The sequence below is a fragment of the Hippocampus zosterae genome, chromosome 10 (assembly GCF_025434085.1).
Source record: "Hippocampus zosterae strain Florida chromosome 10, ASM2543408v3, whole genome shotgun sequence".
In the NCBI taxonomy this organism is placed as follows: domain Eukaryota; kingdom Metazoa; phylum Chordata; class Actinopteri; order Syngnathiformes; family Syngnathidae; genus Hippocampus; species Hippocampus zosterae.
Genome location: NC_067460.1, coordinates 12755050 through 12781969, shown reverse-complemented (window position 1 = coordinate 12781969; position 26920 = coordinate 12755050). Strand labels below are relative to the sequence as shown.

Genomic DNA, 26920 nt, shown 5'->3' with positions numbered 1-26920 from the left:
TAGTATCTCTTAAATTTGGGTTTTTATTGAGAACAGTTGGGAATTTGATTAGATTTTTTTTTCTAGCTGTTCCGAGTAAGTTTAATAATTTGAACCTGAAAGTGTTTAATTTGGTAAAGAAATGTGGAAGGGGGATTATGTAAAACATCATTGAATTGTGTGAACAGTGAAATTGTGGGAATTGTACTGTGAAAAGTGTAGAATTTAGGGAACGTGAGAATTCTCAGAATATAGAATAGTTTGAATTGGTCACGAAATATGGAAGTGGGAAAGAGTTCAGCAAAATATCTCTGAAACGTGGGAATTCTAATGTGAAAGTTTGACATTTGGTGAATTTTATAGTGAGACGTGGAATTGGGGAAATGCATGATTTTTGGGACAGAATTATGTATTATGAATTTTATTGTGAAAATATGTGAAGGGGGACATTCTTGGAATACGGAAAATTGATCTCAGCGTGTTCCGAATGATCTGAATAGGATTGGATTTGGAATGAGAATAATGTGGAACATTTTTGACTGTTTCGCTGTGAATGAATGATGTGTGGGGGGAAGAATGTAGAATTCTAGGACTGGAAACTTTTGGAATGTGAAAACAGGTCCTGCTTTGTTATTTGAAATAATTCAATAATTTCGAATTATTTGACTTGGTGGAGAAATTTTAGCAAGAGTAATGGAAAACTGTGTGAATAACTGATAGAAACAAAGTTTTGTGTGCGTGCGTGTGTGTGTGTGTGTGTAAAGTAGCCTATGCACATCGACACAATGCTATTCGAACGTGTTGAAGTGAGTATCGTGTCGGCCGGAGACATCATCGAGGGGGTAAGCACCAGTGACAGTAGTATGACAGATGCAAGTGGAGCTTTCATCTTGTAAACTGTGAAGTGCGACTTGAAGCCTGATGACGCCCCCATTAGCGGCAAATGGCCAATCAGAGCCGAGAGGCAGACTTGTCCTCCTGGCCGCCATTAAAGAATTCAATCCATGAGCTGAAATAATGGAAATCTGCTGGAGCCAAGGAGCTCAAGCAGGGGGGCGCGCAAGCCGATGAGTAGCCTCGCCGTTTCGCCCTTTACTTCCTTTTCTCGGGGGGCCGTTTTCTGTGGGATCGCTCGGGGAGCAACATGGTGCTTGCTAGCGAAACGGCGGGGCGGCTGAGCTAATTGTTTTATGGAAGCTAGCGTTGTTGGACCTCTGGTATGTTAGCTCGTCTGCTAGCAGGCTAGTAGAGACCAGGGGGAGGGGAGAGACAGACACACAGACAAGACAGACACACAGAGTTCCTGTGCCTTGAAATTGTTTCAGATCAGCTAGCAACCATTAGCATTAGCGCTTCGGGGGCTGAAGTTTCTCTCTGTCTTTCTCACTCTTTTTTTGGGGGGGTGGGTGACTTTCGGAGCTCCCCGTTTTTTTGCACCGCGAATATCACTTAGTCAGCGGTAGTCAATCCGGGTCATGTTAACTCGTGCTATTTTAGTATTTACGGTAATGTAGCCCCCGCCAGCTCACTCACTGGAAGCCCACGGAACAATACATTTTAAATCGGATCGATGAATCGTTTAGCTCGATGCTTGTCTTTGCGATCCATGACGTTGGCTTAGCTTTCGGGCTAGCGGCTGCGGCTAGCGCCGGCTGGAAGTTCCCTGGCTGAGGAGCGGCGGCTGGTCGTAGAAGCGCTACCCCCCACCACCACCCCGAACGAGCAGTTCTTGTGTGAGACCATGGACTTAAAGGTTCCGACGACGCAGTGACAAGGATGACTTCGTGCTTTGTACCAAACGGGGCCAGTTTGGAGGACTGCCATTCCAACCTATTCTGCCTGGTAAGAGAGAGAGAGAGAGAGAGAGCGCGAGAGAGTTGTGTGTGTTTGTGTGTGTGTGTGACTGTGTATGTGTCTGTGTGGCTAGCCCGGCTCGTTAGCTGCGCCCGCTGAGGCCACAGAAAGCCATTTTGGCTAATCAGGCTGCCGAGCTTTGTAACGTCACTTGCAGACTGGCGTGAAGGCATCGGGGCCTGCAATTTGCAAATAGTGATCTCGGCCAACTTCCATAATAGGAGCAGTACACACACTGCGGGGCCAAGTGGTGCCCACTCGCCTTGTGAATCGGGTTAGTACGCCGCGTAGTGTGCACACAATACGCTGACATTAGCAGTAATTACGAGCAAGTCTTACTACAAACAGTGTTAGACGTGCCCGTCAGCTGTTAACTGCTTTACCTACTAATCGGGTTCGACTGACGTGCGCTCCTGCGTTGCCAACTTGACCCATTAGTCAAGATTGTGTGTCATTTTTCCAAGCAAGCCTGTTTCTTTTGTGACTTTCACTCACAGCTGCTCATTATGCGTGTTGACTGTGTTTAGTCAATGTAATATTGTGCATGAAGCAAAAGAGAGCACGTTTAGCCTTTCTGTATGAAGTTTGCATGTTCTACTTTGTGGTACTCTGGCTTCTTCCCACATTGCTGGAACATGCATGTCAGGTTAATTAAAAACTCTATATCAGTAGTGCGCACACTTTAACAATAAGGGAGCTACTTAAGAAATGATCAAATGATCTATCTACAATAGAAATGCAAAAAATTTATCAATGTATTGAGAATTCTCCATATCCAGTACAATATATTTTGATGTAGCTTGCATAAGTCATATTGCACTGCAGAGTGCAACTAGTGCACATTTTCTGTCCTTACTTTCTTCTCATGACTTGCACTGAATGAAATGGGCCAGGGATGCATAGTTCGAACAGTCGCTACTGATAGCGAGCCGCAAGCACACTTCCAAATAATCATCAGTCATGGTGGAACAGTACTGCTCTGTAACTTGTTTTTAACAACAGCCTAAAATGTCGCCTCAGATTTTCCTTCTTTGGGGTCGCCATAGTGCACTGGCAGATGAGGCAAACACACTTCAAAAATGACGTGAGAGAAGTAAAAGTCCTCCTCCCACTCAGTGCATGGAGATGTTTGGCTTGCTTTGTCCCAAAATCATTTTTCTAATTATATATATTAAATATGTTATGTGTAGAATAGACAAATCATATTGGAGGCTAATAAGGCAACTTCTTAGTTTGATAGAAGATAGCAGATAGCGCTGTTGAATGTGAAGTGTACGACAGGTGTATGACTAGCTGCCTTTATGTCAGTGACAACGTTCATAAATGGATGATGATGATGGTTGACAAACGTCTACTTGCTTTTTTTTGCCTCTTCTGTTGACAAATAATTTTATTAGAATAGTGTAAAACTGGGAGAGCTAGCAATGGGTAAACGAATGTTATCACACAGCACTTGGATGAATGGAGTAATAGTGCCATTTCACAACAGAATGAATCGGGTCTCCATGCAAACACCTCACACGTTTATGATAAAACACTTGGCCTCCTATGCAAGGAAAGACTCCCACTAATGAGAAAAAAAACACCTAAGAGTATTGTGGGCAGCCTTCTGCCTTGACCAGTTGTTTTGAGATGGAGTGAGAGAAGTCAGGGACAGAGAGACAGAAGAGAGAGAGAGAGAGAGAGGACTGCAACTAGGGTAAGGGCTTGTATTATTTGTCTTCAGCCTCACATCAATCCTTTTATTTTTTTCTCCTCAAGGCTGATTTGACCGGAATCAAATGGCGACGCTTTGTGTGGGAAGGGCCCACCTCGTCGCCCATCCTCTTCCCCGTGACCGAGGAGGACCCCATCTTGTGCAGCTTCAGCCGGTGCATGGCAGCAGACGTGCTGAGCGTGTGGCGGCGGCACCACACGCCCGGGCGCCGGGAGCTCTGGCTCTTCTGGTGGGGCGATGACCCCAGCTTTGCCGAGCTCATCCACAACGAGCTATTGAGTGAGTGCGCAATAAGATAGATAAGTAAGATATATTCGGTCAAATGTAACAACGCACAGGTAGAATAAAAGCAAGGGGGGGGGGGGGAAAGTGCTTCAATTTACCATTTCAAAAGCAAGACATTTTTTTTCCCATTGCCGTTTGGATTATACAACATCTGATGTGTTGTGAGTCAGTCCTCCAAAGCTGTGTGGAATCTGCTGGCTTTCGGCCACTGGAAATTCAGGACGGTATGTAGCAGCTTTCCTCAAAAACGCGAGTGGAAATTTGATTTTCGGCGAGCCATTCAAGATGACCTGTTTTGGGGTTTTAAAACTAATTTCTTTATGACTGGGATACGCCTTCCTGGAGAGGGGTCGGCGCAGATGAGGGTTGACATGATCCTGAGCCTGACACTCAGCAAATGAGCCAAAAACAACAGAGTTTTGTTGTTTACTTTCAGGCCACTGCATTAGGCACACCTGGAGAATTTTAACACAGGCCTTCCACAACACTTCATGACAATTATTATTATGTGACACCGCCCCCAAAATATGTTTTCCTACAGTTCAAGTCCAGACTTACCCACTCACGCTCTTGAAATACAGTCTATACACATAAGGGCATGAATAAATATACATGCTTTGACTTATTTTGAAGTCATTGGACTTGTCAGTGAAGATAAGAAAAAATCTTGAGCGAAGGCAGGTGCAAGGCTAGACGATGTGGCGGTTACTGTGCGCTTGTACGGAGGCCGACGGTGACTGTTCGACACACTACCCAGCCATAGGAGCTGAAGTCCGTCTCCAGGTACTGCCTAGGAAAGCAGTGCATCTACAACTCTTCAAAATAATTAAGGGGGGGGGGGGCGTTAGGCTTCAGATACTTGGATATAATCCTCAAATAACAATAAATGTGTTCCAATTGCTTTGGACATAAAGTTTTACCCGCAATTTGGCACAGGATTACTGTATTCTATGTAAACAAGAAGTTCTGACATCGTCTTTCAAAAGATATTTCACCCGTGCCGCCCATACAGTTGAAACCTGACAGACAACTTTTCTCGCGGTTAAGTACACAGTATGAGCATACCTGTTGGGATAAGTGCTTGTGCATTTCCAGTTTTCTAACATCTGCGGCTCCCTCTAGGCGAGGAGGACGGCGAGTGGGAAAGCGGCCTGTCGTATGAGTGTCGCACGCTCTTGTTCAAAGCCATCCACAACCTGCTGGAGCGCTGCCTCATGAACCGCGGTTTCGTACGCATCGGCAAGTGGTTTGTGAAGCCCTATCGGAAGGATGAAAAAGTCATCAACAAAAGGTAGCCTTTCCTGTTCCCTCGTTGCTGCATTCAGATGGTGGTCTCTCTCTCTCTCTCTCTCTCTCTCTCTTTCTCTCTCTGTCTCTGTCTCTCTCTCTCTCTGTCTCTCTCCCCCTTTTTTTTTTTTTTTTTTAAACCAAAGCTATTCCCTTCCTCTTCCATTAAATGCTCAAGGCCCCTAAACATGCCTCAGGGCAAATGAAAATTAGGGTAGTAAAATTGCACACTTTGTTGCTGAGTGACGAACCACTTGTCTGTTTGCTGCTTTTTCAAATCAAGCTGTATCTACAAAGTGCTTTTAAAGCAGGGAACTCAAGAGCAGGGCTTGGCGATTTAGCAAATATATCATAAAGGCTTTTCTTTCGCTTCGCGGATTCCGTTGTCACGCACTGTTCCCGTTAATAAGATGGTGGTGAACAGAGAAGAACTAGTATCCTAAAGAGGTACCGCTTTGGCAGTCATTTGAGATTGGTTCAGATTTACAGCATCAGTCGATGAGCAGCAAAGATTCCACTGTAAAGTAAAGACTGTTGAAACTCAAGCGTGAAATATGAGCTGAAGTATTTGATGTAATTTTATGTGCGACAAAGGAGAGCCCCGTGGAAGACGAGCAATGACTCGATCTTGCTGAACATTGTCATGAATCCGGCACGCGTTTCCGTGTTGCAAAAGCAGTCCTTCATCCGCACATTGATCCACATCAATGGTGGTAAATGGCATACAATCTGTACTACGGCTGCACGATATATTGAAAAAATATATACTTATTTGCGATAATGGTCTGTGCGGTATGCGTATTGAAACCATCTGAAATAAGTTTCATATGGACTTGCATGGTTTTTATCTGACTTGGACCATTCAGATGCAACCTTAAATGCAAATCTCCATCCAATAAGTGATCAGCATGCAGGGGCATCACTAAGAAATAACTACGCGCTGTACAGGCAGATGTTCTCATTCGTAGTACTGTTTAGGGGCTTCCCACCCCACGACGTTTTTCACTTGTTCGCAGTGGGGATTATCTGGAAAAGCGGCACTTGCAGATGTTCATGTTTGCTGCTTTGGGAGCTTGAAGTGTCACACTCGTTAGCAAATAACAGATTGCGATGCCGTAGTTGGTCGGCGGGTTGAGGTTGCTTGATAATTTTCCAGAGTTGCTTTGTCATCAGCAGATGTGTGCCATAATTAAGTGCATTAAATCACCGTTGTCATAAATTGTGAACCTCCTCTGCCGTGAGACTGTCTTCTATGTGCGCCAATCCATGACGGAAGGAAACACGCCTTTTGGAGAGCAACCCGGCCGGCAGTTCAGTTAGCAAAGCTGGCCTTCTTGTCTTGTCTATATTTCTGCGCACTCTGCCAAAACATGTTGACTGCACCACCCTGATCAGACTACACTGGATCCGGGCCAGGCCTAATTAAAAGAAATGCGATCAAAAGTAGCTGACAATGTGTTCAGTCCGCATGCTTGTTTTACCGCAGCCGGGGCTCTTAGCACATTGCGCTGTATAGTTGACTTCCATATTTCTCAGATGATGTTGAACAAGTTCACTCAAATGATCAAGAGAGTCAGTATTCAGTTGAGCTCTCTTTAATCTTTTTCAATGATTGTCACTCTTTCATGGTAGAAATGACCAACAGCGTCGTGGGGGGTGTTAAAATAGCTGCCAAAGTCTTACAGTACGTTAAAGTTTTTGTTTTTTAATAAAGGAAAGAAGCTTCACGTGGTTGCAAATGTAAAGTGGATTGAATTAGTTTTGGGGTTTTTTTCCCTTTCTGACAAACACCGAATCAATCATGTCTGGCCAAGATTCAGTATAGTGTAGCAGTAAATGTATATTGCCTTTTATTTATTTTATTTTAAGGCCTTTTTTAAGACCATTTTCGGCCCTTGTTGGCCAATAAACAGGGTCAGCCTTTGGAAAATGCTGAGCATGCACTGTGGTTTTACAGCAACTATGTCAACAAGTACTATCTGAGGGCACTTGGCCGCTTCGAGAAATGAAAGCTACTGATGGCTTTTGTCGTATTATTTCAAGGCCGTACACATTTTTTCCCCGGCCTTTTTCTTTTTATGCTTTTATTCAAGAAATTGCCTGATAAAAGGACTGATGGTCTTATTGGAACACATTTGAAGCAGTCAGATGGAAGCTATTGAGAATATGATTCCTCATCGTTTGTTCATGATTTCAAATGCCCCCCGCTACAAGAGATTCACTTGACACCTCGTTCCAAACTGTCATTGTGCTGTTTCAAAGCCCTAATCCTACTGTATTAAATGTGGCACTGTGTGTCTCTCACCCCATCACAGCGAGCACCTGTCCTGCACATTCACATTTTTTGTGCACGGTGACAGCAGTGTGTGCACGAGTGTGGAGATTGCGCAACACCAGCCTCTGCAATGGCTGAGTGAGGATCACCTGAGCCTTGCCCAGCAGAGCTCCAGCCCGTTGCAAGGTAGGTCTGTGCGGATCACACTCATGTTTTGACACAATGATTCTTTGTTTACATGTACTTTGTGTTCCAGTCATCTTAAGCCCGTACGGCTTGAACGGGACTCTCACGGGCCAGGGCTTCAAAATGTCGGATCAACCCACTCAGAAGCTCATTGAAGAGTGGCGGCAGTTTTATCCCATCGGCCCCAATCCCAAGGAGATCCAAGAGGAAAAGATGGACGACGGCGACTGGGAGAATGACTCCCTGGCGGCCGTGAAGGTCCTTGTTGGTGAGGCATCACACATTTGAAATAGCTGAACAATCAATCAAATTCAAATAGACATTGAAATGTAATAGAACTGGATTTTCCAACTGCGAGGCTGAAAATTGGTTTAAAAAAAAAGACAGAGACTTGCTTCATTTCGATCAGTTGGTAAGCTTTGTATTATGCTATTGATGGATATGGAATCGAAATAAGTAAAGCGCTTAAGACGTGCAGTCCACATGTTTACATATCACTCTTTCATGACTTGAAAAGTTGAAGTGATAAAGCCATAGATTTGTTTGCATACAAGACCAAATCATTAATAAATTCAAGTTGTGATTAATTTCTTGCTTATGTTAAAAATATGGAAATAAGACCTAAAAATAATTGCTTAATAAATCACACTCACAATATTGACGAAAAGAAAATCGCAGTTAATTTTTTTTTTTTCCAAACCAGCCATCATTCATTTGAAGCATTTTACTTGTCCGCGTTGTGAGTTTTTGGACGTGTGTGTTTCTCTTCCAGCCGGGGTGAGGATGGTGTACCCTTCCTGCCTGGTGCTCCTCCCCCTGACGGACCTCCCCCCAGTCGTCCCTCAAGGCGCATCCAACACCTCAGGAAGCATGTCCAACGCCCAACCAGGCCAGGCCTCTCACAGAGATCCCGCCATGTCCTCTGTCACGCTGACACCACCAACATCACCAGAAGAAGCTCAGACTGGTTCGACTTCACCGATTTTTCCCAAATATATACGACAAAAATAGCACGATACATTTTCAATGGGAAAATTGATTTCACATCCAAGTAAATTGGTCACAGCATGCATTGAATTGATACATTGACTTACCACTGTTGCAAATGATTTGTAAGTGAATACACTCCAAAGACACAGAAATGTACCACCTGTCCCAGCTTTTTGGGGAAAGTGTCGCAGCCATAAAAGTCAAATGAATATTTCCTCAAAACAAAGAAGTATATCAGTTTGAACATTAAAGATCTTGTCTTTGGAGTGTAATCAATTAAATATACCTTTTGAGAATGCTTTCCAAATCATTGTACGTTTTTTTAACAACATGCCAACTTCCTTGGAATTGGTTTTGTATCAGTGTATAACATATTTGTCTTGCCTCTATTGTAGACTATCAGCCAGCACAGAGGTGGCATAAATTGTCCTCTGCATCCGACGGCTACAGTTCAAACAACACTTTTCACGGAGGGAAAATTCCTCGCAGGCTGGCCAGCCACATGGTGGAGTCCGTTTGGCAGGAGTATAACATAAACCGCACTGGGAACAAGTACATCAAAGCATTTCTTTCAATCAAAAAAAAAAAGAAACATGACAGGAATTTCTTGTTAAATGTAATTTCTGACATTGATAGGAGGAAGTTTACAAACTTGACCAACGGGACCTGTGAGGAGGAGGCAGACAAAACTGTGCTGTGGGATTTCGTGGAGCCCGTCCACAGGCCACATTGCAATTGTTCAAGGTATACCCATCAAATATTGTGGTTCTGGTATTTCCTCAAATCGTGTCATCTGTGATTTCCAACCACGGTGCCGTGGCAGCAAATTAACGTCTGCGGGATTTATTAATGACAAATACTGTATATCTTTGTTCATCTATCTTTGCCAGCGTCTTATTATGACCTGTAGAACAATCTAATGCTCTTACATTAGATGGCAGAAGGTACAAGAAAAACTGTAAGCGATGACTTCCTGTTAGTACCTGTACTTTCTGTTTAAACAGGCCCAGACTTCACACTGAGTCAATTGGGAAAAAAAACATTAATCAACTAATGAACGCTGAAAAGAGCGCAAGCAAGTTAATCAGAGAGAAGTATCATTTAGTTATAGAAGGAAAAAAGATTTGAAAATGCATTTGTATTGGAAAAAGGTCTTCCCACTAATGATCTCCTAATCCCCAAGAAACGCCCAATTCTCATAAGAGTAAATTAATATCCTGGTCAGTATATGAGTAAACACCATACAGAATTTTGTTACTAGATTTTATATGAGAGAATGCCTGAAGTTATGTCTTTTTTTTTCTTCACCCCCCTCCTCACTTAGACATAAAAATCAGAAGCAGCGACCCAACAACACCTCAGGACACCCGCCGTTGTCAGGCCAGCCCACCCCGCCAGCCCCAAAGCACAAGCTGGCCGAGAAGCTGGAGAAGGGCGAGAAGCAGCAGAAGAGGCCGCAGACTCCCTTTCACCACCGTAACTCTGTGAGCGACGAGCAGCTGCTGGACCCTCAGACCCAGAGGCTTTGTCTGCGAGGGCAGGAAGAGGGCTCCTCTTACCCAAGCCTGCACCACGTGGACACCACGGCGCCCCCCAAAGCACCCACGCTGCTCACCCACGGTCTCCCCACCGACCTCGTCGGCTCGCCGCCACCTCCGCCGCTCAGCCCGCACCCCTGTGACCACGCTGATGGCGACCTGACCCCGGGCGGCATGAAGAACTCATCGCCCATTCACCAGCCCTTTTACCCGCCTTCAGTGGAGCCTTGCGTGCTGCCACAGAAGAGCTCATCGGAGGAGCCCCCTCCAGAAAACATGGCCATGCCTTTACCCTTACCCCCACCCTTTAACGATACGTTGGAGCCCACGGTTTTCATCGGTTCCGCCGTCAACCCTAACGAAGACCCCGGACACAACCCCTGGAAGTATTTCAACCTACCGAGGAAGAAGGCATCCATCTTTCACACGCCTCTCCTACCTGTGGATAAAGTACGAGATGATGCTGGAAGCGGCACGGGAGCAGAAAGTGTCGTGTCGGTTACAGAGTAAGCACTTTACCAGCACAGATGAGAAAAGTATTCACATTCTGTACTTGAGTAGAAGTACAATTTCTTTTGTTAAAAAAACAAACAAATATTTTATTCATGTAAAAGTATAGGCTCTGAAAATGTACTTTAAAACTCATTCAGTGCCAGCCAATTCTGGACCACGCCCGAAAAGACGTTTAAAAACGTCTTTGGGAGTGAATCAGTTAAAGAGTAAAAATACGTATCTTCACTGGTCACATCAAATGTCCCCTCTCCCCATCAGATAATTTGAAGACTATTAAAGTTGAAAGATTGGCAGTAAATGATTGTGCATTTTAAACGCTACGGGCATTACTCTATTTTACTCAATGCAAATTATGTTATGGCATTCTGAATAGTGTGAGATACTACCCTTCATCATAAATTCCTCTGTGCCGTGTCTTATCCCAGAGTTGAGAGGTGATTAGTTCAAGCTACGTTTTACCTTGACATTTTCAATTGAAATGTCTTCTGTGTGCTGGTGAGGAGCACTGCACGCTTCTGAGTTTTTCTAGCCAATTGCATGTCATCTTATAGCATTGACATTGAGCCAATAACAAAGTGGGCGTGCGGTAAAAGCAGTAAAACTTGAGATGATTGGCAGAGCCGAAAGCCAGCTATGTTAGTTGTTTCTTCAAGGCGTAATCCATTAATTCTTGTGATGCTTTAAAAGCTTTTTTAAAATATTAAAAAAAAGAACATTCCTGTTTTGAAAATGTACTCATTAAAAAGCCCAAATACTGGAAAATGAATACAAATCAATATACACGTTACAGGAAAAAAGCTACTCGGATACTGTAATGAAGTATTTGTATGCCATTACTTCCCATATCTCTTTACCAGCAATATGCTGTACATTGGAATGTAGACGCCAAGCAAAAATGACATCAAATCTCCTTTTCAGGTTGATGGCAGGCTCCATGCAGCCTCTTAAAGTGTCCCAGGAACTGGTGAAGACCTACACCCAGCGGAGGAACACAAACCTGTCCTGTATCATTGCGGAGGGCGACCATAACGAGGAGCCAGACCCTTACGCCTTTAATGAAGGGGACGAGGAGTTTAGTTTCAAGGAAAAGAGGGACAAGGCTGCAGCCGACAGGGACGGGAGCAAGAAACACAAGGTGGGTATCTTCACAAGTCCGGTTGGGTTTTACTGTTTTCATCAACAATTTCTTGTGTCTCTTAAGACCTGGGTGTCTGCTACTGTGAACGATTGATGAATTGGCTAAATTTACTCGATTGACTTTGGGGGAAATTCCTGGATTATTATTATTTATTTTTTTTAAACTAACTTTATATGGCAGATAATACTAAACATTGGATAAACAGTAACATCTTCACAGATCTTGGTTGATGCTTTGTGACCTGGAATGAATTTTAGCTCACAGTTGTCCATGTGTTTCCAAACCTTTGAGTGATACCGTTTACAGTACATCATTCAAAAATCTTGTATTTAGCCTATTTAAAGGTTTGCTCTGCAATTATCAACATTATGACATCTTTAAAATACAAAAATGTACTGTAACAGATAAGCCGAGGGCAACTTTGCCGAAAACGGAGCACCCAAAGTCAATTTTTAGCTATTCTTGAACTATTTGGATTATCAGCATCTTTTTGCTCACTTTTTGAATCTTTCAAAATGTCACATTATGAATATTTCTCCCATACTGTAAATATTTGTGAAAGTGTTACTGTCTTTGAACTAAGGATATTTTGAAACAGAAGGAAAAGGCGAATCTTATGTTCGTCTAATTTATTTTCAAAATATCTGCCTTGAAAATGGATTTAGAATTTTGATTAGGACTTGAAAACACTACAGAATCAAAGCTTCAGTCTCCCCAAGCTTCGGTTCAAATTTGACAATTGTAACATGTAGGTTACCATTCAAATCTCCAGAAACTCGGCTTTTAAAAGATGTATAACATGTTCACACATGACGACGTGCATCAGCGATTTGTTTTGACAGATGACGGACGTCCCTCAGGTCCGTCCTAACTTGAAGGGTTTAAAATCAATGTTAAAAGGCAATATGCATAGCTACAAGCTTCATCCTAATGTTGTAAATTTGGTTGGTATTTAATTCAGCAGTTCTTCTGCATACCTTTTAACAAAGCCCATGTCTCAATCGTGGCACTTTGTACTTTACTCTGAGAATCACTGCAATCAATGAAGAAAAATTATACGGCTGTGTTTATTTTCTATGATTGTTGAGTTTTGATCTGTTCTTCTTCCAAACTTAGCTGGATGATGGATCGGGGGCTTCAGCTGATGGTGAGTGCCTACTGTAGTTCATTGCGTAAATCCGAAGTGAGTGCATTCTCACTCTGCTTTGTGTCAACGTGTTGCAGAAGGTCAAGGTTCATCGGGCAGTAAGCCAACCACCTCCACCAGCCTCATCCATGAGAATGATTTGGCCGTGTCCTACAGCGACTTGGATAAAATCTTCAATTCGGATGAAGATGAATTAACGGTAAGTGTGCACATGACGATTCTCACAGCACCGATTCATTTTGCACTGTTATTTGACTTGATGATGTGTCGCAAAGCCTGGATCCAAAAGAGCTGGCGCAGGTGTCGATGACAAGTTTGTCTCGAAAGAAGCAAAGGCCACTTCTTTGGACCCTCTATCTTGTATAAGTAAGATCATCGATCCGATCTTTTACGGTTGGGAATGTTTTCAACGGGGAAGTAACACCCTCCTTTCCTTGGACAGGCACAGCAGATCTGCACAAGATGTTTCCCACCCCACCCTCGCTGGAACAGCAGGGTTACTCCCCCATGAACTCTGGCAGCAAGGACAGCTTGGAAGCGGGGGCGGGCCTCACCCTGCTGGACGGCAGCCAACTCGGCAACCACTTCAAGATGGAGGTGGAGGAGGGTTTCTGTAGCCCCAAGCCTTCTGAAGTGAAGGTACGCGACACCTACATTCGAGCTCGGAACACATAGACACGACACCATCTTTGAAATTCTGGCCTGCATCTTGTCTTGTAGGACTTTTCTTTCGTGTACAAGCCGGAGACGAGTCAGCCATTTACTGGCTGCTCCATGTACGCCCCCCTGAAGACGCTGCCCAGTCAGTGTCTGTTGCCGATCAAGCTGCCAGAGCACAAGTGTGTGTACATGCGCAGCTGGACCATCGGCAAAATGGAGCTGATGCCACCTGTGGTGAACAAAGACAGGTGAGAAATGTAACATGTGAATCCCACGTTCATCTAATACAGTACAGTTAAATCCAAAACATTTGTGGAAAAAGAAAACCTCGAAAAAACGTAAAACTGCGAACCTCTGCGGGTGATGTTGCAAAAAGAGAGGAACTACAAAAGTGATGTCAAATTTGGTATCACTTCACTGCCACTATAAATGTCATCTATTTGTTTTTTTTAATGAAAGTTAATTCATAATGGTTTGTTTTTCAGGCGTATGACTCTTGAAAATGTTGATGTTGAAAACTGTTTCATTGTAACAGTTTGACCGAGTAACCGATCACAGGGTGCCCAAAATATGACATCATCGTGACTATGAATTTCTGAGTATCCACATGTCTGAGTCAAGAAAGTAGCCTTTATGTTGACAAATAAAAGAAATAGTTATAAAACCCCAGGTGACAGTTGTAGATCGTCGAACCAATTTTGCCAAGCTCCAAAAATGTTCAATATATGCACTTGAATGGATGCGACTCGAGAGGTGTTCAAAGACAGCCTCTGAAAAACGGAAATTAATGATCACTTCACTGACATTAAGAAAAGCGAAAATAAGGCACCAAAACAAAAAATAAATTCTATGGGGGCGTTTGTGAACACACAACAAAGGAATGAATAACAAACAATTCTGAGACAGTCCAGTCTCCTACATGCATACAGCATGTGTTTCCTTCATTGTAAGTTTTATAGAGGCTATTATTTTTTTGTGGCTCCAGACATATTTGTTGTTTTTTATATTTATTTTATGTATTTTTTATCCTATGTGGGTCTTTCTACATTTTGGGTTGCCGACCCCTGCACTAGCCTCATACCCGGTGGTCCGGGGAACAAAAATTCTGTTGCAATGGCTCATTTGCATAAGAGCCGACTGATCCCTCAAAACAGTACTTTTCTATGCGTGGAGTATTTAAATGCAAGCATGTGTCACAGACAAATGTGAAGCCACATCAGAACTGTTTTCAGTTGCGTGGGGGAAAAAAATCCACGTCATTCAACTTTTAACATCTGAGGAAAATCGGAGATGATTTGAGCAAGAATTGGCAATGTTTTTCAATGACAAAACTGTCGTCATTTTTGGGAGACTGTCTTTTTAATTCCTGTGGAAACTGTTTCCAAAGAAAGTTGGAGTCCGGCTAACAATCTAAGGACAGAATGTGCTCGCCTTATTCGTATCTATGTAATCCTTTGAAACTGTTGAATCGTCCAACAACAGCGTAACACCGTTTCCCCTTTATCTTCTGAAAGTAACATCCCAAGTGTGGAGCCCGATGACATCCAGACCCACACCCCTCAGACCCACACGCCTGTCATGTCCAGCAGCGCCCCTCCCAGCAACAGCGGCGCTGGCATCCTCCCCTCTCCGGCCACTCCCCGCTTTTCCGTGCCCACGCCTCGCACTCCGCGCACCCCCAGAACGCCTCGCGGACCCTCCAGCGTCCAAGGCTCGCTCAAATACGACAACTCGGACCTCTACTCGCCCGCTTCCACTTCCTCTACCTGCCGGCCGCTCAGCTCGGTGGAGCCGGCCACCGTCCCCTCCGTCCCGGAGGCCCACAGTCTCTATGTCACGCTCATCCTCTCCGAATCGGTCATGAACCTCTTCAAGGACTGCAATTTTGACAGCTGCTGCGTGTGCGTGTGCAACATGAACATCCGAGGGGCCGACGTGGGCGTGTACCTGAAGGATAACGGCGAGGCCCAGTACCCCTGCACGTGCGGCTTCAGCGCCGTCGCCAATCGCCGCTTCGGCCAGTCCGCCGGGCTCTTCTTGGAGGACGAGCTGGACGTGGTCGGCCGGGGCTCGGACGCCGGCCGCGATACGGAGCGCTGCTTTGAAGAGCTGCGGGCGTCTGCGAAACACAAGTCCTGCGGTCTGAAGGAGAAACCACCCGATGAGCTCATTCTCCTGCTCCAAGACCAATGCACCAACCCATTTGCGCCGATGGCAGGCGTGGAGTACCCCAAACTGAGCGCTAACCCCAGCTCTTTTGTGAGGGTGGAGGAGAGAGACTGTCACAATGACTGCTACATGGCACTGGAGCACGGCAGGCAGTTTATGGACAACATGTCGGGAGGCAAAGTGGATGAAACGCTCGTCAAAAGCACCTGTCTTCATCAGTGGCCAAAATGCAAATGTAAGTATCCATTCCCTCCCTTCCTTGCTTCCTTCCTTCCCTCTTTTCTTGTTTGCATTCACTTTTTTTAGGTTTGTGAAGTTAAGCTTTTGTTTGTGTCCCCCTCGCGAAGCAGCGGACATGAACAAGCTGTTCTCTCAGGATGTGCTGCGCGTGCTGTTGTCCCTCCAGCCCGTCTTGCAGGACGCCATTCAGAAGAAGAGAAGCGTGCGCTCGTGGGGGGTGCAAGGACCCCTCACCTGGCAGCAGTTTCACAAGATGGCCGGGAGGGGGTCTTACGGTACGGCTGCGGAGAACAATACTTGAAAGTTGAGTTCACTTTGCGTCTGCGGCTTCTCAAGCTTTTCCTCTTCCTCTGCGCCACAGGTACAGACGAGTCTCCCGAGCCACTGCCCATCCCTACGTTTCTGGTCGGCTACGAGTACGATTTTATGGTTCTGTCCCCCTTTGGCTTGCCCTACTGGGAAAAGCTGCTCCTGGATCCCTTTGGCTCCCAGAGGGATGTCGGCTTTGTCGTCATCTGCCCAGAAAGTGAAACACTCCTCTGCCGGGCCAAGACTTTCTTCAAAGACTTGAGCGCCATGTATGAGGTGTGTGCGCTTCGCTCCCATCTTCTTCTGCTCATATTGCCACCAAAAAAAGTTTCATAATCCAAAGATGTGATTTGATTTCCCCGCGACAGGCGTGCCAGCTCGGGCAGCACAGGCCCATCTGCAAAAGTCATCCCGAGGGCATCCTGAAGGTTGGCAGCGCAGAAGACAGGAGCATGGCCGAGCAGCCCCTCAGCGACTGGTTCCTCAAAATGGCCGCCAGAGATCCCAACAGCGAGGCCTTCAAAAAACTAAAAGTCTTTGCTCAAGTGTGCCGCTATGATCTAGGTACTTGACTTCAATTTTAATGCCGTGGCGGGAGGAAACGATATCACCCGGTTTGTGACTGAGTCCTGCTCCAATATGTCGTAGTCTTGCGCAGTAGTGAAGTCATACAACAAATCCCTTTTTATCACCGGGGGTAACTTATCGTTCCAGACCCAGGTGATTTGGTGAAAAGTGTAATGTTAGAGAGATAAAAATGTTCCCCTTAAAACATTTTCACTCATTAGAGCAATAGTCGTGAGTGGTTATTCTTACTCTCACGAGCACACTTCTCCAATAACAGGCAAGTCATGATTGCTTCAAGCTGTTTGGAACTCCCAGTTCAGGTTCCACTGTAAAACTGACACATAAAATCAAATAGAAGCAAGCATTATATTGAACATATAAGACTGAGCAGCAACACATGGAAATGGGCCATCCAACAATGCTATCTCTGCTCTGTGTGACAGACTAGAATTGAAACTCAGACTAATGCTGCAGTTTCATTCAGATTTTTTGGGGGGCGAGGGTACATATGTGTTGTCAGATGTTTTTTTTTCTTTTGCGCTCCGCAAACTACCTCATCACACTGTTTATAACCTTGAAATCTTCAAATGGCGCGATCAACTTTGACCAAGAACCCCTTATGTATTATGAGCTTTTGTGGGTTATTTCCTTTGAGGTTTTGCCTTTATGTCTTGCTCTTGTTCTAATCATCCAATCAGTGCTGAGAACATTTATCTCCTCCCTCAGCTCCCTATCTATCGGAGCAGTCTCTGGACAGATCGCTCCTCTCCCAACGGAACCCCGTCGCTGCGTCCTCTCCGAAATCTGCCTCTTCTAGCGCTGCCTCAGGACACTCGAACGCCACCAGCACGACACAGAGAAACAGTGCCCCTCCGTCCGCCCCCTCCGGCCCCCAGGCCATGGGTGGGTTGTCGTCATCCAAGCCAGGTGCCTACACCCAGTTTGGGACCGGCGGGTTGCAGGGCGCCACGTCACATAACGGGCCCCAGTCGATCTCGCAGGGCCCGGGTGCGGAAAATGGTGTCACTTCCCAATGCTCAAGTGAACCACCTGAGAGGTGAGTCATTACTGTGTGTGCATCGTTTGTTGTTGTTGTTATTACTACTACTGCTACCTTTAACGATAAGTGGGGTAACGTCAGGACTCGATTGGTTCAAATATATGAAAGATCAACAAGGTAATGACTTGGCTTGCTTGAAATTTAGTGGGGACCTGTTCCCTCCCCTACCCCCATTTGAACTTGGGACTTGCTGACAGCATGAATATTGAGGTTTAACAATTGAGACTTCTGACTTGGGCGTTTGTGACTTCCTCCGAGCTTGGTTTTGAACAAGACGTTGCTTCTATATTGAGCATGTAAACGGGAGATCTTTTTCATCTCCACAGCACAATGGAAAGAGACAAAGTGGGCAAGCCGACAGACGGAGAGTCCCACGCCATCTCCTACCCACCTGCCATCGTGGTGTACATCGTGGACCCGTTCAGTTACACGGACGCTGACCGCGAGGTCCATTCCAGCGCTTACACGCTCGGCCTCCTGCGCTGCTACATGGAGATGCTCCAGTTCCTTCCCGCTCGAATCAGAAATGCCGTCTCCGTGCAGGTAGGCCTCGCAAATGCCATGGGAAAAAAAAGTGTGTTTTTGGATTTACTGTGACCATTTATTCAGTGTGATGCACTGAGCGTCTCGGTCCCACAGGGGAGACGAGAATGAGCATGGGACTGATTAACGGAATAGTTCTGGTGCAAAGTGATAGACTGGCTGACACAAGGTTGCGTCAATGTGTCAAAGAGAATTAGGGCTAATGGTGGTGGTGGTGGTGTTGCTGCTGCAATAATAGAACATGATCCAGTTACAAGTATTTACTGGAGAAGATGGATGGATGGAATGCAACACTACAGTAATTATAGGGGGCGCGGGGGGAGCACCTTTAAAGTTTTGTTGCTGAAATAAGTAAAAACTTTATTGAAAAAGTGTTAGCTTACCAACATTTTTATCATACAATTTAGATATAACTTTATAATTAGACATCTAATTTGGGATATGGCTGTTTAGCCATAGATTTTCCAATCTTGATGATGTTACATTTCGGAGGCCTCATTCACGCTCATTGGATCTCGAGTGGGCCCAAGAGGCTGTATTAAATACATCCAAAATGTGACGCTGCATGGATACCCTCCCCGCCCCCCAAAAGGCTTCCAACAAACTTCTAACATTTGAACTGAAGCTGTTGACTGATATTTTCCAATATTCTGTTTCTTTAAATATTTCTCCACAGTGCAAAGGTGGCACAGCATTTCACATGGAGGGGGCTGAATTTGCTCCTCAAGTTTTACCCTTTACAAGTGCATCGACACCAGGCGTCAAATCCAGAGTAACAGATGATTTCAAAATGTCGATTGCAATTTTGTCAGTGGGGAAAAAAATGGCAAATACTTTAAAAAAAAAATCTTGCAACATAATTTTTTTGTTTTAAGTATTTTACAGAAAATGTATGTGTACGGTGTTTTGTGTATTTCTAGTCCTCATTATTTACCATCATCTTGGTTCGGACTCCCCTCCTCCCCCCGCAAAACCGTTCTGTATACAAGTGTGTTAACATCATTCATCTGCTTGTGTTTTGTCAGATTGTCCCATGCCAGTACCTCCTGCAGCCGGTGCACAGCGGCGAGCGTCACCTGTACGGACAGCACCTCAAGTCACTCGCCTTCTCCGTCTTCACGCAGTGTCGGCGGCCCCTGCCAAACTCCACCAACTTTAAATCTCTCACGGGCTTCGGTCCTGGGCTTGCCATCGACATGGCGCTCAAAAACCCAGAGGTAGGATCATGAAAGTGGGACTGGGCGACCGCTTTCAAAAGAAAATCTCACATTTCTTGGTCACAGAAATCTTTTTTTATGTTTAAAAGTTGCTGAATTCCTTACTTTTGACCTTGGAAATGGAAACAAATTTGCATCCTACATACGTTTTTATAAGCCGGTCGACAACGAATGCTTCCATGTTTGAAGTGTCCTATATTATAGTCTGAGAAATGCACCATCTTAGGAACGGATGTGATGTTCAGTTCAGGCGTTGACTGCCCTTACCAGTTGCCATCGAGTGAGACGCCAGATAGTTTGCCTGTGGATTAAAATCGCTCTTGTCTCATTTTTTTTTCTTTCCGTTGAACGTGGCATCCAGATACGGAGAGAGAGATTTATTTATTTGTTGGGCAGAAAGAATGTAACCTGACCCACATCACAGACAGGCTGTCACTTCCGCATGCAATAGCTGATTTATTACGTGCCGCGCACTGGCCTCACCTGACACAGGATCAGCAAAACAAGCGTCCATCAGTGACGATTGACAGACATTCCGTCAGTCCAGATGGAGTGCCCAACTCTGTAAAATGGCGAGACTAACTCAGATTTGTCAGAATCTGTCCAAGAAAATGCCATGTTGAATTCCAAGATGCTACGTCAAGGCTCTGCCTCTTGCGAGCAACTATCTCTGCGCACGTTAGCTGCCATGGCATCTCGACATCTCGGTTCTGCTAGTTACCATTAGCTTGCTTTATTACAACCAGTGTAAAGAATAACAGGTTTAGATGATGTTTCTCTGAATAAACCATGTATCATATTGGCCCAAATATAAGACTGCCCTGATTATAAGACGACCCCCTCTTTTTCAAGACTCAAGTTGGAAAAAAGACTTTTTGAACACCAAATTAATTTTTATACAGAAAATAATTACAGTACATCTGAAACAAATGATAATAACAATATATTTGAGAGAAAAAGCGTGTTATTTTGCCTCATTTTAATCTGAATATCTGCACATTTAAATATGTAAACCAAAGTGCAATCACATTCGTAAATGAATGGCTTCTGGTTTTTGAAATGTAAATGACATCATAACTTCTCCTCAGCTGCCGGTTATCCTGACCGATCTTTGACCCACTTTTCTCCAGATTGTCGCTACGTTTCTCCATTTTCTGTTATCTCTTCTATTAGTTTCTTCTTTTCTTTCTTACTGTTATTTTTCTTTTTCGTGCTACCGCTATTTTTATTTTTATTCTTCGTGACGGGTTCGCTTTGGCCTGGGGAGTCAAGTTCAGCATTCGCTTCAATATCTGGCGCCATCTAGCGTCGCGAATGGGTATAATATCTAGACCCCGAATATAAGACGACACCCACTTTTTCTTTCCTTTGTCTTATTTCAATGCAAAAAAACTCCACCGTCTTATATTCGGGCCAATACGGTATATTTTCCCTTCTTGCCACCACAGGTACACTAAGCATTTATATCTTTTAATGGCCCAGCCTTATCTGAAAGGCTTTTGGCATCGTGAGCTTCTTAAACTAACCTTTTCCCCTGTCCATGCAGAGGCCGGAGTGTCTGCGTCTATACACACCACCTTTTATTCTGGCACCGGTGAAAGATAAGCAGACGGAGCTTGGCGAGACTTTCGGGGAGGCGTCGCAGAAGTACAACATCCTGTTTGTAGGCTACTGCCTATCTCACGACCAGCGCTGGCTGCTGGCCTCTTGCACCGACCAGCACGGCGAGCTGCTGGAGAGCTGCATCATCAGCATCGACGTGCCTAACAGGTGAGCCCGGCGCACCTGCCCGGTCGACGATCTCTTTTGGCCTTTGCTCAAAATGATCTTGTGCGTTGGGTTGCAGGGCTCGCAGGAAAATGGGCTCCGCCCGGCGGCTGGGTCTGCAGAAGCTGTGGGATTGGTGCCTGGGCCTGGTGCAGGTGACGTCGCTGCCGTGGAGGGTGGTGATTGGTCGCCTGGGGAGGATGGGCCACGGTGAACTAAGAGGCAAGTCCAAAAAGACGGCATTCCTAAATGACATTTGAACTCGAGTGCAACCTCAATTTAACAGAAAAAAAAATCTGCGCTCTGATTTCAAGTGCTGTCTTCTCATGCAGTGGTTGTCAGTGCGGTACGAGGTCTCCCTCTAGTGGTTAGCGAGAAAACCGCTGAATTAGATGTTCAAACTGCACTACGTAACAGTGGCGTATGCATTTTTTTAACCTAGTACAGTACATTTGTTGAGTGCAGTTCAGTTGTATTTAACTTACGTATACATTTGCATGTACTACTGTTTGTTTTAAAACATGTACATTAGGTACATTTATATTACGAATACAAATGTATTACTTCAGAAGAGCGTATCAAACTGGTACTCAAGAAGTAGCTACCAGTTTTTAAAAAAAGTTGGTGACCTCTGCCTTAAATGTCTGAAAATAAATTAAAATGAGACTGCAGAGTGTTTGTTCTAAAGAATGAAGAAAAACACTTAATGTGTCACGGTTGTTCCAGACTGGAGTATTCTGCTGAGCAGAAGGAACCTTCAGTCCCTCAGCAAGCGCCTGAAGGAGACGTGTAGGATGTGCGGCATCTCTGCCGCAGACACTCCCAGCATCCTTAGCGCCTGCCTGGTCGCCATGGAGCCGCAGGGTTCTTTTGTGGTCATGCCAGGTAAAACTCAGTACAGAACTGAATCAAGCAACCCTCCCCTCCAAATCTCGTTCTGTCAGTGATTTGTTTGAATTTGCGCATGATGCAGATTCCGTGTCAACGGGCTCAGTGTTCGGCCGCAGCACCACGCTCAACATGCAGACGTCGCAGCTGAGTACGCCGCAGGACACGTCGTGCACGCACATCTTGGTGTTCCCCACCTCGGCCATGGTGCAAGTCAACACCAACACGTCGGAACCCATCGACATCAACTTTAACCCGATCAATCCAGGTGAGTGTCGGCAACGCGCCGGGTCGCATCATTAGCAAGCGGTTGAACGTAGCAAACTGGTTGCCTCTCGCCCCGTCGCAGACGGCTCTGACGGAATGGGCATCTTTGACCTGTTTGACAACGACATGGTGGATCCAGACATTATCAGCATCCTGCCCAACTCGCCCACCACGTCCCCTGTTCACTCGCCTAGCTCGCATTACCACCACGGCGGCGACGGAAGCAAGGTTTGTACTGGCGACACGGTAGTGGTTAGCTCAAATTGTCGGCGGAGTTCAAATGGCTATTCCATATCCTGTTTCCCGTACGGCACGAAACACAAGCAAGGGGCGAATGCCTGTTTGCTGCAACATCAACAAACCTGTTTTTTGTTGTTTATTTTAACTGTTGCCATCGCCCATTTGTGCAGTACGATATTTGTGTATTTTATATTACAACATCCCACCAAATCAAAATGTTGCGGGAAAATATATACAATATATCGTAATGAATGATTATCTTGTGTCTTTACGGACAAATTAATTGTTTGTATGAAAGTCAACAGGCGGAAAAATACACAGCCTAATTTGGACATATATGTAATTAATAGACGCCAATTGATTAAAATGTCATTTTAATCATTTGAAGTAATTTAGTTAGATAAGCCATTTGTTAAATCAGGGGGTGTCATACCCATTTTTTGTAGCGAGCCGCATTTTAGTTAGTTTCCCTTGGAGTGCTGTGTTGACCGAAACCCAAGAAAAGGCATTGTTCTTGATGCCATCTCACTCTTATTTATTACATACGAGAATATGAAATTTTGGTACAAATTTTAGTAAGCATCATGAAAGTTGAAGTGCTTTCGTGGGCCACATAAAATGATGTGGTGAGCCACATCTGGCCCCTGGCCCTTAAGTTTGACACCTGTGATTTAAAGTAAATCGAAATTGATGAATGTACATGTCCAATTGTACTAATGTCACTATAATGTTAATGAACCAATTATTTGTTGAATATCCATTTTAAAAATGAACACAAAGAAGAAGAATGTACATTTGAATAAACGCTGACCCACCACCTTTTTCATGAAGTCTGTCGCTTACTAGCAGGTCTTTTTCACTGGCAATGTGCTCAATGGGGTGTAGACTTTTAGCATTTTTCTGCAGTATTATCCACCCTCCACTCCCACCCCCCAAACATTTTTTAGAATGGGGACGCCCTGTTGGACAGTTGATCCGTGTTATAGTCTGTGTGGCATTTCATTGAACGTGATCTTGATGATGTTTTTTTGGGTCCGTGTGTCCCCCATTTTGCGTTGTAGGGTCAGAGCGCGGATCGCATGGAGTCTCACGAGGAGGCCTTGAACATCCTGCAGCAGCCAATGGCGCTGGGCTACTTTGTGTCCACCGCCAAGGCCGGACCGCTGCCCGACTGGTTCTGGTCAGCCTGTCCTCAAGCTCAGAACCAGTGTCCTCTCTTCCTCAAGGTACAGGACTGACCTCTTTTTAAACTTTTTTTTTCACGCTCTTGGTGATGTGACCGTTGTCTCCATCAGGCTTCTCTGCACCTCCACGTGTCCTCTGTCCAATCTGACGAGCTGCTGCACAGTAAACACTCCCACCCCCTTGACTCCAACCACACCTCAGATGTCCTCAGGTCAGTCAGTTCTCAACTCAACTGTATTTATCGAGCACTTTCAAAGAGTCATTGCTGCATACAAAGTGCTGTACATGGAGCAATTAACATATACAACAAACAGGAAAGCAAACTGGTAACAAAGACGGTAGAAAGCACTGAACAGCAAAACCAAAAACAAATCTAAATCATGCTAAGTCAAATGCCAAAGAATACAAGTGAGTTTTGAGGCGGGTTTTAAAGATGGGCAGCGAGGAGGCTTGCCGAATTTCTATTCTTTGCAGTGCAAGTTGTTGTGAATGGCCTGGATCGGAGCAATCAACTTACTTTGCAGTGTGGCACATTTTTAGTGTGTGCTTCTTGTATTTCTATTGTGCAAAGTTTTCATTAACTTGATGGAGGAGTGCGAGACGGCGGGATTTTGTTTTTTAAACTGTAGATAATTTTTTTGTGATGTTTATTTGTTATTCTGCAAGGTGTAGGTTGTCATTACCCAGCACAAGGAGCAATTGCATGAGAATAGAGGGGATCGTAAAAGTCACTATGCACTTTCCGATGCATGCTGATGACAAGGCTAAACTTCTGGAGTAGGCGGTAACAGAGTTGGGAAAAGTATATCCAGACGTGATTGTGCTCGAGTTTTGCATCCACTAAAGCTCGATGTAGCGGATCCTTACAGCGATGTGCTTAAATCAGGTTGACTTCAAAGCAGACCGTGATGATGCTCAGCAACCTGGAGTTAGTTTCATAATCATCTTGAACATATTCCACGTGAAATTTCTGTCCAGCCTATCATGGGTTAGAAGCCTCTGAAGGATTTTAAACAGTTATCTCGTTTTTTTTTCTCCTCCCTCATTCAATATTGGGATTTTATATGCGATTATTATTTCAAGTATCTCATGCCAACCAATAAATAAATCTGTATTACAATAAACAATGACATTTATGATGCATAAATGTTCTTATTGGTTGAGATTACAATCCAAAGGCAATTGAATCATGAGTTAATACAAAGTACATCAATTTGAGTTGTGAGGAAACATTGTGACTTACTGAGCAGATGTAAACGTGCCTGTTTTTTTTAAATTGTTTTTTTTCTCCTCAGATTTGTCCTGGAGCAGTACAACGCCCTCTCCTGGTTGACTTGTGACCCCGCCACTCAGGACCGCCGCTCCTGCCTGCCAGTTCACTTTGTGGTGCTGACGCAGATGTACAACTTCATCATGAACATGATCTGATGCTCACAAGCAGTCACGTGACCCGCCAGGAACAGGAAGAAGCCTCTCGGCGCTCCCGCCAGCGTCCAATCAGATGCCAAGAATCCATTTTGGATGATCAAGGGAGGTTTCGTAAAAAGGTGTTTTTAAATGACTGTAGATTGCAATCGAAATTTTATCCTAATGAAATGCCTGCATATATTATTTATTGTAAGTTTTTAAATGTGGAATTTTTAACGCTTACTGTCTTTTATATATGACAAAACCTAGCGGGTGTGTACATCTCAGTGTAAAGGAAGTGGCTTTGGAACAAGTGGTGAACTTTTTTGCTGTAGATGACTTTTAGAATCTTATTTTTTCAAAGAAGGGTACACGCCTTTTTATCGCCACGCTGTAAACATGAAGTGGACGCCTGGTCCCGCGGCGAGCGGGCAGGAAGCGTTGCGTCTTGTCTCGTGGGTGCACACGCACGCTCGCCCGCCATTTGGGGCCCCAGACGCTCTTGCACACTTTTAACTCAATGAGCTCTGAAGATGAATTCAAAAGGTACATTGTCAGATGATATATTTTATATAACAGATTTAGGTAATCTTATGTGCGTGCGTGCGCGTGTGTGTGTGTGTGTGTGTGTGTGTGTGTGTGTGTGTGTGTGTGTGTGTGTGCGTGCGTGCGCGTGTGTGTGTGTGTGCGTGTATATGTGTACATATATTTGTGTGCCGCTACTGATGGTGCAGCTTCTGTTTTAGGAATAAAGTGCGTCTACATGATACCTCCTCCTTGACTGAATTCTTATCATTTCTTTTTAAATGGGGAACTCAAAAGGTTTTAGCCGGAAAAAAAGACCATGTATCGTCAGGCATTTTTTGCTGGAAAAAACCCCAACCATATATAGTAAGGCATTTTTTAGCACAGAAATAAGAAACCATGTAAGGCGTTTTTTTGCCGAAAAAAATTACCATGAATAATAAGGCATTTTAACCCCCCCCCCCCCAAAAAATGATCATTTTCACCAGTAAAGCGTTTTTTGCTGAAAAAAAAACCCAACCATGTATAGTAGGCATTTTATTTATTTATTTTTTGCCGATAAAACGTCCCATGTACTGTATAGTAAAGCATTTTTAGCCCCAAAAAACGACCATGTATAGTAAGGCGTTTATAGCCGAAAAATCTATAGTCAGGCGTTTTTTGCTGGGAAAAAACCCAACCATGTGTAGTAAGGGGTTTTTAGACCCCCAAAAATGACCATTTATAGTCAGCCGTTTTTGGCCGAAAAAACCCCAAACATGTATAGTAGGCATTTTATTTATTTTTTGCCGAAAAAACGCCCCTCTGTCCCATGTATAGTAAAGCATTTTTAGCCCCAAAAAAACGACCATCTATAGTAAGGCGTTATTTGCTGGGGAAAAAAATGACCATGTATAGTTAGGTGTTTTTGTCAGAAAAAAACGACCACGGATAGTAAGCCGTTTTTAGCTGAAAAAAACGACCATGT

General features: G+C 44.5%; 1 protein-coding gene across 2 annotated transcripts; it reads left to right on the top strand.

Annotated features, from left to right (window-relative positions):
• The first annotated feature begins 776 nt into the window (after positions 1–776).
• LOC127608414 (mediator of RNA polymerase II transcription subunit 13-like) lies at positions 777–26209 on the top strand. 2 transcript variants are annotated; one of them, XM_052077424.1, is made up of 30 exons: positions 777–1821; positions 3595–3829; positions 4958–5126; positions 7438–7583; positions 7654–7851; positions 8356–8550; positions 8969–9125; positions 9210–9317; positions 9898–10617; positions 11543–11759; positions 12879–12909; positions 12987–13108; positions 13185–13275; positions 13352–13548; positions 13630–13817; positions 15084–15973; positions 16089–16253; positions 16340–16563; positions 16656–16851; positions 17581–17911; positions 18241–18457; positions 19483–19674; positions 21221–21444; positions 21521–21663; positions 22168–22326; positions 22415–22597; positions 22679–22824; positions 23898–24062; positions 24132–24232; positions 25317–26209. In XM_052077424.1, exons 1-30 carry the CDS (start codon positions 1756–1758, stop codon positions 25447–25449), a joined length of 6309 nt encoding a protein of 2102 aa, XP_051933384.1. In that variant the 5' UTR covers positions 777–1755; the 3' UTR covers positions 25450–26209. The 2 variants fall into 2 exon arrangements, with proteins under 2 accessions (XP_051933384.1, XP_051933383.1); XM_052077423.1 differs by having other exon boundaries at positions 778–1821; positions 16086–16253.
• The last annotated feature ends 711 nt before the right edge of the window (positions 26210–26920 follow it).